This window comes from Cebus imitator, unplaced genomic scaffold (genome assembly GCF_001604975.1).
Source record: "Cebus imitator isolate Cc_AM_T3 unplaced genomic scaffold, Cebus_imitator-1.0 Scaffold110, whole genome shotgun sequence".
NCBI lineage: Eukaryota > Metazoa > Chordata > Mammalia > Primates > Cebidae > Cebus > Cebus imitator.
In genome coordinates this window covers 568696-583792 of record NW_016107425.1, presented here as the reverse complement: position 1 = coordinate 583792, position 15097 = coordinate 568696, and the positions used below count along the sequence as shown (strand labels likewise).

At 38.6% G+C, this 15097-nt stretch overlaps 1 protein-coding gene across 1 annotated transcript in view; it reads right to left on the bottom strand.

Moving 5' to 3' along the window:
* The window catches only part of MYO3B (myosin IIIB), a 491163-nt gene that overhangs the window by 92586 nt on the left and 383480 nt on the right, over positions 1 to 15097 (bottom strand). The window contains exons 31-32 of the mRNA XM_037741885.1: positions 4384 to 4444; positions 3361 to 3457 (exon numbers count right to left, since the gene is read on the bottom strand). Of these exons, the coding sequence (XP_037597813.1) occupies positions 3361 to 3457; positions 4384 to 4444 (158 nt within the window). The remainder of the gene's footprint in view (positions 1 to 3360; positions 3458 to 4383; positions 4445 to 15097) is intronic.

Here is a 15097-nt window from a genome sequence, read left to right as displayed (position 1 = left end):
ATTTTCCTAGTAATTCATTTGTGTTGTATTCCACATAGTATCAGACTGTGGTGAAATGGAAAACAACCAATCAAAAATTGGTCTTTAATAAAAGTTTGGAGAAATACTGGCCCGGGACAGTTCCTGGCACACAGCGTTAATAATTATTTTTTGAATAAATAAATAAATAGAAGAACAAATGCCTACAGTAGATCCTTTCGCATAGTAAAACCTGATAAGGTCTGTATACATTGCTGTCAGTCCTATTAAATAATTTAACTGCTTGGATTAGTGACCAAGTGGCTAGAATTGTGTACCTCCTGGGTATATTGTGCATTTCTCTTAATGTGAGCAATGGGTTGGCCCATGTGGGCCAGTTAGGGACACTTCTTATACTCTGAAGACAGCCTTAAGACCCCTATTTATAGATTTCTTTGCATGACTGCTTAAGCTGAACTTGAGATGGAGTAACTTTAGATTTATTCCCCACTTCTAACTCTCACCTCACCAAACCCCTTCATAGAATAATGAAGTTAGACCTCACTGCAAGTTAAAAAGCAAACCTTTTGGATGTTAGTGTTTTTTTAAACTGGAAAGGTCACAATATTCTCATTCAGCCTTCCACAAAAACATGGGTTAAAACAATGGGTCATTTAAAGCAGCTTAATTCGGTAATTAAAAGTGTTATCTGCTAAAATGTTTCTTAAATAATATATTCTTGTTTCTACAATTGATAATATAAATGAAACAAAAATTTTGTTCTTCATCTTTGTTGTTTTCTAAGCTCAAGAGGCATTTGATTTACATATAATGCTTTCTCATGTCTTCATGTCTTAAACTTTCTCTGCTTCTCCTACCCCAAACAGCAATAACACAAAATGAAATAGCTTGGATTATTTTAATACCTTCCACTATCTATCTATTTGGAGGTTGTCTCAGAAACATTTACTTTGCTCCAGGATTGTTAGAAATACATTTTAAAACTTTTCTCTGATTGCTACTTAATTAGAGTTTCATTTCACTTTTGCTCCCATTATATTTCATCACCACTTTGGATGCTCAAGAATTCAATTTGAGACCTAGGTTAAACTGTGAGGAGAGAACTCATAAATGGGAAGCCATGATTCTAGAGAGTTTTAAATTTAGTAGATGCATTAAAGTAACTATAATACAAAGCAGGATATGATAAGTACTATAAGAAACACTAAAGGAGTAGGGAGCCATTGTAGACCTTGAAGACTGAAGAGGATTTTGAAAAGTAAACGAGGAAGAAGGGCATGTGGAGCAGAAGAGGCAGCATGAATAGTCATAGAGGAGGGAAAGAACACACCAGGCATGTTCAGAGAATACAGAATAGTTTGGATATTCTGAAGCACAGAATGAAAAAAGAGAGCAGTGGAAGTTAGAGCTAGAAAAGAAGATAAGGACCAGAGCACAGAAAGCCTTGGAGGTCATGCTGGGAGACTAGGGAGTCACTGAAGAGTATGGAGGGAGAGAAAGTCACGATTAGGATTTTGCTTTAGATATCTTAGGTTTCTGTTGGCATAAGAGAAGCTGAAGGGCAAGAATGGAGGCAGGAAGACTATTTAGGATGCTGTTTATAAGAGTGTAAGCGGAAGTAATGGTGATGGGGGCAGACCCAATAGAAAATCAGTTAGACTGGAAGGAAGAAATAACTCTAGAAAGTGCATATGAGCCATTTATAACAAATAGGATGTGTAACTTACTAATAAATTTGACTTTTTGAGATACTTGCCTGAAGAGTGGGAAAGACTATTGTAATCCAACAAGTCTCTTTTCTTTTTAATAATTATTAATTCAAAATGCAATGTATTTTTACTTCTCCTGAACTATCTCACCAAAATGTGATGCCTTACAAAAAGAACTTCATTTCTCTACCTAGTTTTTATGTTCATAGATTAACTTTGTATTTATATAACAGCAATAACAATAATTACCATAGCAGCAATTGACATCTACTAAACTCTTACTATAAGCCAAACACTATGCTACGCCCTTTACTTACACTAGCCACTTAATCCTAAGTAAAACCTCTCAGATATGCATTACTATTTCCTTCACTTCACATGTGTAGGTACTAAAGTAAGGAGTTGCTACGTAACAACACAGGAGAGCAGAGATTTGAATCCAGGTAGGTCTGATGCCAAAACCTATCAGTATGGTTTAGCTGTTCAACCATACTTGAAATTTTTCTTTTTGGGAATTACATCTATTTAAAAATGGAATACCAAGAGAGAAGAAAAACTAGATAGGACAAATGGAAAACAAATAGCAGGATGATAGATTTAACCCAAAACATGTCAATAATCATATTAAATATAAATGCTCTAAACACTCCAATTAAAAGATAGAGATTATCTGTTTAAAGTACCAACCAAATTCTTGCATAATGAATTTTGCTCCCTCATACTGTTTTTCCCCTAAATTCTCTCCTGTTTTTTTGTACGACTTTTACCCCTTCATTGTGGCCTTATTCCTGAACACTGTCTGGCTATGAGGAAAATATTTCCTGTGTCAGGTTTATCAATTACTACACGTCCATTTAAAAGGTTCTGCTATAATGGACTCATCCTCTTGTCTCTCTCCAAGAGTTTAAGATCCATATAGACTGAAGTCATAACACATTTACTATGCATTTCCCACTTCATACTATGCTACTTTGTCACTGAAAAACAGGCTAAGAAAAAAATTGAAGAGATTTGAGAAATTACTTTATATTTCAGAAAAATAGATGAGTTTGACACAAAGTGTAACATCAGGAGCATTTCTTTTCTTGGAATGGTTCACGTAGTCCTTAGTATATTCTGGCTTATAAATGTTTTTTACAATTATGTTTGTATTTTATCTTCCAGAAGCACTGATTATAGCTGCATGCAAACCTGAAACTGGCTTTTACCATATTCTGTCAAAAGAAGTTTAGAAAATGAGCCAGAAACAGTCATTTCCCAAAGGCATATCTGTCTTCTTGCTCAAAGAATGGCCATGTTGCCAAAAGGGCAGAACTACTTTCTAAATCCATATTCTTTATCAAGTCTTAGATTTTGACCCTGTTTGATCCGCTCCACTAAAAGTTGGTCATTTATCTTCCCTTTAATAAAATGAAATTTGAGAACAGTTTCCTAGTTTAAGGTTAAGTAAGTGGAAAAGCATGGTCTTTGATATTCATTATCTTAAATGACATGGGTGCCTGGTAAACTGCTACCTTTAATAGAAGTTTTACATCCAGCATGTATGGCTTCTCAAAACTGAACTTTTTGCTAACATTTGGTCATACTGCTACCTAATTGAGTCCTGCCCCAACAACACACTAAAAACATGTAAATGGTAGAAGCAGTATGCAATTCAAAGTGTTCTTCTTACCAGGCTTTTGAGGGGCTCCCCGGAGACTCAGTCCTTGGTGATCTGGAGCAGAATGGCATATCCGAGAAGACAGCAAATCAGTCCCAAAAACTGTGTGCTGCAGAAAAACCCAGTAAGAGAAATATTCTTATCCTCTGATGAAACAGCCTTAAGGACATGGCTTTTATTTAATAAAGGGGCACTTAACCCTGACTAAAGGAAGAGGCTAAGTATATTGGAGTTATTTGTAAGTTGTTCCCATCTTGCATAGAATTGAATGGAAGGCCTCTCCTTGGGGGAAATTAGAAGCAAAGTATCAGTACCTTTTGCTTCATTCATTTATTTCTTCCTCAGAAAAAGTCAACCTAGCCCCCTGTTAAATTAATTATAGTCCAGAATATAAAACAGCTATGTGCTGATTTTCACCTATACTTAATTTTTAGCCCTAAGAAAGAAAAAAGAAAACCTATAGGAAGGTATTAATCTACTTAACATTTCTAAGTACATCATCCAAAGGGTTTTGTTTTTTTAATCTTACATATGCTCAGCAGAGTTACTGGCAAAAACTGTACATTTTCTTCATTTCATCCTTTCAACATCAAATAGTAGGCAGCAAAAATTGGATCAGACTTCAAAGCCTGCTGTGGGCTCCAAGTCACAGAGAGACGCCTCCATTTCACATACTGAATTCGAGCAGGATATCAAAGTGCTACCAAAGAACCTCGGGTCCTTACTCAAAAAGAGGCTCTAACATCTGTGGAGAGTGGAGTGCACAGACAAATCACCTCAGGGAGCAGCTAACATTTATTCTCAGCGGCAAATTTCCAGGCTTTTGATTCTCTCTCCACTGTACCTCCCTGTCTCTCTACTGAACCAAAGTTCTTTAGCAAGCTGGGCTTTTGTCTCAAAGACTTCAAAATATCACTAACAGTTTCAAGTTTGGATGGCCCAACCATGCAGCCACAGACAAGCTTCATGCCTGCGAACCTGGATGAGTCTGACGGAAGAATACACAGTTATTTCGGAATCAAGATATCCAGCTACCTTGTCTGCATGTCCTGCGAAGATATCGTGCCCTTTTGGAGAACTCTGGGCTTGTGAATGCCTGAAAAGACAATGATAATAATAATTTTAAAAGACTTGAAAATAATAATAGAAAAACTTAAAGAGGATTGTTTTTCTTCAAAGATATATCCAAGCATACTCTTTATGCTTCCATTGTTTCCCATTTCAGTCCTTGGTTAAAAGGACACAGTCACCTTAAGAAAACAAGTCCTGATAGGTGTTCCTCCTACATGTTACTGCACATCCGCAGTCTGCCTGAATTCCTAAGATCCAAGAAACTGCTCATTTTAAAGTTGTGTGATTGGCTTTGGTTTAGTGAGCTCTATCAGGCTTCCACAAACTTGGCCAAGAAGCCATCTGCATTGATGCTAAGGCTGTACTTCCTGCACAGCACGTGAATCACATTCATGGTTACAGAATTTAAAATGGAACCTGGAGTCAAGTAAGTTTGGGAAATGTTAGGTTGGACATAGTTTAAGAGGTTTCCTTACTGCAGGAATAATCTTTTAAAATCACAATATGCATTTATGGATCTCTATAGAAAAGATCCAGGGAGGATGCAGGGTGCCCAGAAGTAATTTTACCAAGAAGCTTAAAGAGGTAACCTATTAACATCTAGTAAAATATTAATGCTTCAAGAAACAAAGTTTGGAAAAATCAATTGCTCTGGGTCCCCAATTTTTCATAATCAGAACACACTGTATAAAACTATGCTTATAACACTCAGATAAAATAGGAGTCGCTCATAATGCCTTTCAGATGGAACCAGCAGAGTGGAAAGCACTGACTAAAAAAAGGGAAATCCGTGATCTGACCCCTGCCTCGCACACATGTGACACACATGACACACAACAACCATGTGACTTTGGGTAAGTTTCTGTAGTATTTGGGGTCCAGTTTTCCTCATCTATAAAATGAGGATATCGAGATAAAGTATTCCTATGTTCTCTTCCAGTTCATTACAATATGAATAATTGTATTCTTTACTTAAGCTCACAAATTCATTTCCATATATCTATTTATGGATATTACCTTCAAAATATATAGTATATTATAAGCAATATGCCCATTTAAAAACTATCACATCAGGACAGGGCGGTGGCTCACACTTGTAATTGCAGCATTTTGGGAGGCCGAGGCAGGTGGATTATCTGAAATAGGAGTTCAGAACCAGCCTGCCCAATATGGTGAAACCCCATCTCTACTAGAAAATGCAAAAATTAGCCAGGTGTGGTGGTGGGTACCTGTAATCCTAGCTACTAGGGAGGCTGAGACAGGAGAATTGCTTGAGCCCAGGAGGCAGAGGTTGCAGTGAGCCAAGATCATGCCACTGCACTCTGGCCTGGGGTACAAGAGCAAAAACTCTGTCTCAAGAAAAAAAAATTATCCTATCAGTACTTGGAAGGAGGAGACTATAATTCTACATTTATTTGTGCATATATTTGCTTATCATGTCTCACCCAATGGAATGGAAGTTACATGAAGTCAGGGACTGGATCTGCTTGCTCTATTTCACACTCTATGTAAGCACCTACCCAGTGTCTGGTACATAGTAAACGCTTAATAAATATAGACCATTTGAATAAAGAATAATTACTCAATCCACAAAATATGGGGTCATGTAGATCAGTAAGAATACTCTATTAAAATTAACTACCATTTATATACTACTTCATTTTAAAAAATGCTTTTAAATATTAAGAAGCTTCACAACCATTTGGTCTAAGTACTTTAATTGTAGCTATTATATAGATGAAGAAACAGCTTCAGAGAGGTTAACAGATTTTCCCAGGTATCATGGTAAATACCTGGTAGAGCTAAGGCATTCACTCATGTTTGTCTGACTCCAGGCCCTCTGCTCTTCCTTTGAACCATAATACACTCTATACCCTTCAGTATCTATGCATTGGCGCAAAGGACTCACTCCTGTCCCAGTAGCTATGACACACCTATAGGATGGGTGGATTCTAAGATCCTCTAGGAGAAAGGCTAAGAAAGAGAGTTTAGCTGTTGAATTACTACCAGGCCCCCAATTTCTGCCTTTCCTGCCCCCTCAAAAATGAACCTCTTGACAACTTCTCTAGCTTGTGTGGTTTTTCAGAATCCGAAGCCAATGGCAGATACCTCCCAACTCTCCACAGGGAGTCAGCTTATCTGTTTGATTCCCTCCTCGTTCAAGCCTTTGGAAGAATGTAAGGCAGCTCAATGTAATGCTTGTGTGTGTTTAAGAAGAGTGAGCAGCAGAGGTCAGCGAGTAGTATCTACAGGCAAATAATTAGAAAATACTTGATTCATCTACAAGGCAGGTTTCCTTCCTAAGAGGCTTTCCAGAAACTTTAATAATATGTCCAATGAGACTCCAAGAAAGAAAAAGAGAACATTTCCTAGACATTATTTTAACAATGGCCCCTTCTCCTCTGTAGCATGTTGAGGCACTACTGATTCTTAGAACACATCTTGCTTTTAAGAAAATGGTACAAGTCAGTTTTCTTAAGAAATCTAACTTCTTTAACTCCTTTTTAGAGATTTTTTTATTTTTTCTTTTCCTCTTTTTTTTGTGCCTCAGGGACATGAGACTGGCAGCAACTGCATAATGCTCTGCAATCCATCACTTCCAAAATATATGACAAAAAGCACAATAATAACAAAAAGCAATTCTCCCACCTCTACCTCCCCAACAGTTGGGATTGTATAATTCCAGAAATACTTGAGCCCAGGAGTTCAAGACTAGCCTGGACAATATACAAGACCCTGTCTCTATTTGATTAAAATTTTAAAATATTTTTTAAAAGAAAGATAAAAAAGCCAATACTTATTGCATGCATACATACCCCAGGCACCAGGCAAAGCATGTTACATACTGCCAACAGTCATGTGGATTGGTTCTTTTTTTTTTTTTTGAGACAGAATCTCACTCTGTTGCCCCCAGGCTAGAGCACAGTAGCATGATCATGGCTCACTGCTGCCTTGAACACCTGGGCTCAAGTGATCCTCCCACCTCAGACTCCCAAGTAGCTTGGAGTTTGCTACCACCATGCATGGCTAATTTTTTATTATTCATAGAGATGAGGTCTCACTATGTTGCCCGGGCAGGTCTCGAACTCCTGGCCTCAAGCAATCCTCCTGCCTCTGCTTCCTAAAATTACCTATTTTTACATATAAGGGAATAAAAGATCAAGAAGCCAATGATTTGCTTCATACCATAATTGGCAAGCAGTATATCATAAGACCCACTGGCTATGCAAAAGATGATGCCAGAGGGAAGTTATCAGGCCAAAATTGTCAATTGCTGCTGGGTATGGTGGCTCACGCCTAGAATCCTAGCACTTTGGGAGGTCAAGGAGGGTGGATGGCTTGAGTTCAGGAGTTGGAGACCAGCCTGTGCAACATGGCAAAACCCTGGCTCTACTTAAAATACAAAAAACTAGCTGGACCGTGGTGGTGTGCACCTGTAGTCCCAGCTACTCAAGAAGGCTGAGGTGGGAAAATCACCTGAGCCCTGGAGGTCGAGGCCGCACTGAGCCAAGATCGCATCACTGCACTCCAGCCTGGGTAACCGGAGTGAGACCCATCTCAAAAAAAAAAAAAAAAAAAAGACATTAATTGCTGATAAAATCACTAGACAAACAGTTAGTGGGAAACAGGACATCAATATGGTGCCAAAGTCCCGCCATACAGGTGATTTACCACCTTCTTTCATTTCACAAGAGGAGCAATGTATACTGAAGAAATCAGAAGGTCACGATTTTAATCCAGTGCTCAATTTTACCATCACTAATGCCATGACAACATGGTCTTGTAATGTGAGGAAACATGAAGTATGTCATATCTCCCAGGATGTATTTTTTCCTTCTGGTCAAAAACATTTAACTTAAATCTGATCAAGGCTTTAGATCTAACTTACAGTCTACACAAAACACAGGGCGTAGAGAAACAAGCTGGATAAGACCACAGGAAGGAAGCAGCTAAATACAGAAGGTGAGCTATTTTATGAGATAATCCTATTTTATGACTCAATCCTCTGAAAAAGACAGTGTTATGAAAAAAGCAACTATTCTATATCCAAAGAGATTTAGGTGAAATAGCAACTTGATGTACTGTGACATTCTAGATTGGATCCTGGCCTGGATAAACATATGCAAAGGACATTCTTGGAATAATTGGGAAATTTTGGCTATGAATTGGTATCAGATGATACTACGGAATTAATTCATTTTTGAAGTGTGATGTTGTTTATTGAATCTGTAGGAAAATTCTTAACAAATAATACTGCCCTTAGCCTCTGTTAGAAATCATAAGCTAAACAGGCAGAATCGGTGCATATGGCTATCAAAGTGTGGTGAATAGAAAGTAGTTGTCTCTCTTTGTATAATTCATCACGTATTTCTAGGGCTCCATTGGCCTCTTGGAAGCATAACTGAAGTCTCAAACAGATTGCCTCCAGGGCTCAACTGCTTTGCTGAAGTCAGTTCATTGAACTGTGGGTTCTAGGGGAGACGGAAACTCTCAGTCACCGTTGAGAACCCTTCTGCTGGGCATCTGTCCTGAAAAAGCCCCCAGACGAAACTCACATCTAATTCCCTCTTCTTAAACTGGGATCCCAGTGTGAGCGGATGAGGGGCAAGGTGAAGGCTGGCTCCTGAGTAGCTGGCTGCTGAGAATACCCAGCATCTTTCTTCTTCAGCAGCAAAGATCCATGAGGCCAGCTGGCTCCGTCACGCTGCGCTGGTGGCACTAGGTGAAGTCACCGTGGTCCAGGGACTGGGCCTCAGCTTCACAGGCTCCAAAATTCAATTTGTCAGTTCATTGAGGGATGATGATTTTTGGGAGCGCCGAGTTGCAATAACCAAACTCAAAAGAGTCATATTTGAAACACAGAATGCCGGCGTGATTTTATAAGGAATGGTATGATCCAGACTATACTTTTCCCCTCACTAGTTGGTGGATACATTCTGGAGGCTAAATTCCACATTAGAATTAAAGCAAAAGAAGCAGGGTGCTCTTTGATGATATATCTGATCAGTCAAGCTTGTCTAGTAACTGGCCTTTTTCAATTTTAGGGTTAGAATCAGTAAATTTTTGCTTGGATAGGAGTTGAGACACACTGGCTCCCCTCAGATTCTCCATTTTCTAAACTTCACTTAGTTTTCTTGTGTACTTTTTATTAATATTGATAAAGTTTTCAAGATTATCTTTTATCAATTACTGTATAAGTTAGAATGGCTTGGAGACAAGCTGAGAAATACATTCATTTGTTCACACTTGAAAGCACACCCTAATTTCAAAACAGCTAATTCAACATTGGTTGATTTTTCTTAGCTTCCTATTGTCTCTAAATGTGGGAGTATTTCTCCTAGTAAATTTGTGCCTCACTTGGCAGCCCCAAAAGAAAGGCTAATCAGCAACAACCAAGTAATTTGTTTCTACTTCTTTGATAGCTTTGAACAAAAACCAAAGAGCTGTTGGCTGGGTGTGGTGGCGTAAACCTATAATCCCAACACTTTGGGAGGCTGAGTTAGGAAGAGTCCTTGAATCCAGGAGTTAGAGATTAGCCTGGGGAATATGGTGAAACCCTGTCTCTACAAAAAATACAAAAACTAGCCAGACAGGGTGGCATGCCCTTGTAGTCCCAGCTACTCAGGAAGCTGGGGTGGGAGGATCATCTGAGCCTGGGAGGTCGAGGCTGCAGTGAGCTATGATTGCGCCACTGCACTCCAGCTTCCCCACCAAAAAAAAAAGAACACAAACTATCTCTTGTGTTATTGTGTGTCATTGTGGGTTAAGTTAAAAGGCACCCAAAATGTGTAAACTATTGCACCTTTCATTACAAAAACCGGGAAGCAAGGGTTTATAGTACACTTTTGTTTCCTATTTACTGCCAGCACCACCGCCACGAATATTTTGTCAAGTACCCACAAAATCTCCAAGGGTTGTGTTCTGATTTCCATGCTTTTGAATGCTCCCTTCTTTCTTGCTCACCTGGTTACTGCATTCTTAGCCTTTAGCTCAGGTGTCGGCTCCTCTGAAAAGCCTTTCCTGCCTCACTTCTCCCATCTGCTTCCACTCTAGGAAGAACCGGAGGCTCCCTGATGTATTTAAATAATATATTGAGCATAACCACACTGAAAATTCGTTTGTAACTGATTTGTCTGGTGCTACTTTCTGACCAACTAAAAGTGTCTGCAAATCAACCACTGGAGGTGTGCTTTATAAAATTTTGCAAGGGAGGACAGCAAACCAGAGCAAGTACCATCCATTTGGCTTTTGAGCTATCAGAGCCGTAGGTATTGCTGTGCTCATTAACTTTGTCTTTTATTTTTCAGCTGATGAAAATGCTCCAAATTCCCAAGTTGTCTGAATATTCACCAGATACAAATCAATGAAAATGTAGTAATATCTGCCTGTCTCCCAAAGTAAATGACTAAAAGAACTGATGGCAAAATGTTGCTCTTTTTCCCCTTTTTCTGATTAAAAATTATTTTGTACGATTAAAAAATAATATACATTTATTGTTGTACTGTATAACATACAGTTATTCAAGGAGAAGAAAGTAGAGACTAGGGAAAATACCCATATCTAGACATAATTAATTAGCTTCTTGCATGCATCTTTTCAGATACTTTTCCATGCATATAAAAAAATATTTTTAAACATAATGGCTCAAGTCATATTTATCACTTGAACCTACCCTGTATAATTATGAGCCTCTTTCCACATGTTTGTATGTAATACACATATATGCACATGTACACATATATCATCATACTACAGCTATATAGTATTCTAGCTAAAGTCTCAGTGATTATCATGATTTAACTAATCTCTATGTTTAGATACGTAACTTGTTTATACATTTTTCATATTATAAACAATGGATCATTAAATATTTGGTGCCACAGGTATGACTACTCATCTAGTTATCTCCCTGGGATAAATCTTACACATAAAGCTGTCAGGTCAAAGGGTAAGAATTTTTTTTCTATTTTAAAGCTTTTAAATTATGTCATCAAATTCTCTAAAAAGCAACAAAAATTAACACTCACATTCACAAAAAGTATGAAAGGGCCCATTTCCTATCATATTGCCAGCACCGGGAATAGTCTTAGTCTTTTAAATCTTTGCGTATCTCTTTCCAAAGTAGTGCATCATTATTATTTTAATTGGTACTCCTCGATTTCTAAAGAGGGAAAACCGTATTCCTGGGCTTTAATGTGTGATATGAAGGAAATACAAACAGCACAGGAGAGGAGAAACAATAACAGTGCAAAAAATAAAATCATCATTATTGCAGGAAAATAAAGGAAACAAGAAGGAATAAACTTCAGAGCTTTCGTATTACTTTTTCTCATTAGGTTTGGATATCAAGTAACTTTTAGAACAATTCTGAATGCGTATATGCGTCCCACCCCAACCATTACTGAATGAGTTGAATATGCAAATTACATCTAAATATATGGATATTTGTTCGCTCTAAAACACACAATTATTTTAAGTTTTAGAACATGGCTCAAGGATAAATTCATCAGAAGGGCTCAGAAAGGCTGATGACTGTCTCATAATGCCATTGCTCTAAGTTAGCAGTAGTTAGATTTATGTACTTATGCTAATTCCCCAAATCCCACTGAGCCCTTAAATGTGATCATATTTGTTTGCCTCATTGCTTTTCCCCAACCGTGAGCCCGTACAGTCTTAATTTGCCAGTCCTTGCATTCTCATTTATTTTCTTTTCCCTCCTTCACTACTTTCCTGCAGGCAGCTGTCATTGTGTAAAAGTCTAAGGTAGGAGCAGAAGGCTTTTCTTCATTCTGCTGAGAATGCCTCCTTTATTGGAAAAAAGGACACTCAACTGAGAGCTGCCCATAAAGCTTATTTCAGTTCTTTGTCAGCAACCAAGGCATCTGAGAGAAAGTTCAGGGATAAAACAAAAGATGCAGTAGTGGTGAAGGGCACTGTGATCCGGGGGGATGCACAGCCATGGGCCGAGGGCCGCAGCATGGATAGAGCAGCTGAGCTTTATGGGATCAGGTGGAGTTTGTGGTGTGGCCTGGGTGATGGTGATGGAAGCAGCTTCATTTCTGTCAGGCATTGTGCTGAGGACTTGGCTAGACTATCCATTTCATCCCATGCCAGTGCTAGCAGCATAGGTCCCCCAGTGTTCCCAATTCACAAACCAGGAAACCCAAGCCTGGGTTGTTTGAGTAACGTAGGTCATCACCAGATACAAATCCTGATCTAGTTGACCCAGAGCCCATGCTCTCAGCCTCAGTATCATTTTGTTACTGGACTCTTCCAGATAGTCACACAATTGTATTAAGGATTTTTTTTTTTTTTTTTCTGGAGACGGAGCCTCACTCTGCAGCCAGGCTGAAGTGCATTGGTGTGACCTTGGCTCACTGCAACCTCTGACTCCCTGGTTCAAGGGATCCTCCTGCCTCGGTCTTCCGAGTAGCTGGGATTACAAGCATGCACCACCAGCCCAGCTAATTTTTGTATTTTTAGTAGAGACGGGGTTTCACCATGTTGGCTAGGATGGTGTTGATCTCCTGACCTCGTGATCTACCCACCTTGGCCTCCCAAAGTGCTGTATTAAGAATCTTAATGAATGATACCTGGGGCTACTAACATTTAGTTCTAGAAAATTTGCTAGGAGGCAGATTAAATGAAGCCCAGTGATATCTGGAGGTATAACCCCTGGCCTGAACTTCTATTTATCTTTTGTCTGTGAACTATTACTAAGATTACACACACTTGTACCACACTGAAGGCTCTAATCTGGTGGCAAATCTCCTTGAGCTTCTGTGTAAGCACAACGTGTATGATATGTGCAATATAAGGTCCCATTATATACTATATATTATATTATATATTATATTATACATGTGCAATATATAGCCCCCCAGACATCATTCAGCTCCCAAGTCTTTACTGAGCACCTTTAAATTTGTCTCTTATTATTATAAGTATTGGGGATACAGCAGAGGAGACCCAAGAGGCCTCTGCTTATGAACCTACATTCAAGTGGCAGTCACAAATTGAAACAAAAAAGTAACTATGTAGCATATTAAATATAAGTGCCAAAGAGGAAAATTAAAGCAGGGAAGGGGGATAGAAAGTATTAGAGGCAGGGTCTGCAATTTTAAATTGAGTGGCTACAGAAAGTGACATTGAATAAAGACCTTAATAAATAAGTAGGAATTGATGTCCCTGAATATGGTTTCAAAAGCCCTTAAAGGGAAAAAAAACACTATGTGTTATGACATGTAGAGGTCAGAGGAATGTTATAAACACCTGGTAGATTTAGCAATATATATCATCATATACAGTCAGGCTATATGCATACGTATTCATGATACATTAGTTCTAGGCAGATAAAATATGGGACACCTAGGCTGCGTGTGGTGGCTCATGCCTGTGATTCTAGCAATTTGGGAGGCCAAGATGAGAGGACTGCTTGAGCTCAAAAGTTCAAGACCAGCCTGGGCAACATAGTGAGACCTTGTTTCTACAAAAAAATTTAGCCAGGCATGGTGGCGCGCATCTGTAGTCCCAGCTAGTCAGGTGGCTGAAATAGGAGGATTACTTAAGCCCAGAAGGTTGAGGTTACAGTAAGCCAAGATCATGCCACTGCACTCCAACCTGGGTAACAAAGTGAGGCCCTGTCTCACAGACAAAAAACAGGACACCCAGTTGAATTTGAATTCCAGAGTAATAACAAACATATCTCAGAGACATGACGGGTTTTGTTCTAGATTACCTCAATAAAGCAAATGTTGCAATGAAGTGAGTCACACACATTTTTTGGTTTCCCAGTTCATATAGTTATTTTTACATTATCTATTAAGTGTGCAATAGCCTTATGTCTAAAAAATGTACATAACTCAATTTCAAATATTGCTAAAACATTCTGACACAGAGACATGAAGTAAACACATGCTGCTGATAAACGGCACCAATAGACTTGCTCAACACGGTTGCCGCAGACCTTCAGTTCGTAAAAAACACAGTATCTGTGAAGTGTAATGAAGCAAAATGGAATAAAACAAGGTATGTTTGTAATTATTTAGTATAAGTATTTTCAAATACTTCATGGGACATACTTATACAAAAAAGATTATTTGTTGTTTACAGAAAATTCAAATCTAAGTGAGTATCTTGCATTTTTATTTGCTAAATATGGCAACTCTAATGGGCAAATCACCTCTCCACTTCTTCATTAGCAACATATAAATAAAAAGTCTTGCCTGAGCTAAGGAAAAGATGATTACATTTGTTCTCCTGGGCAGAACAAAATAAAAACACAAGATTTAAAAATAATTAAAGATGCGTATGTAGTTAGAAGTTAGAAATAAAACGCACACTTAATCATGTGGTTACTTATTATTTATGATTTTGCATGTCTGAAAGACAAACCTGTAAACATGGAAACTTCAAGGGAGAATAATAATGATGAGGTATCTGTGTGGCTGCCTGTCTGGATGGAATCTGTGCTTTTCCTTTGGGTGGGTCTTAAGGTAACTTGCAGGTTGAGCTACAGTTCTAACTTTTTGAGTTACAGTTCTAACACTTTAAGACTGCATTAGGTCAAGGCATAGACTTGTGGAGAAAAAGGAAACGTCAGAGACCATTTATTACATCCTTTTCACGCCGTAACTAGGGGGGTGTTCTTTTTACCACTGCACCCCCAAAAGATATT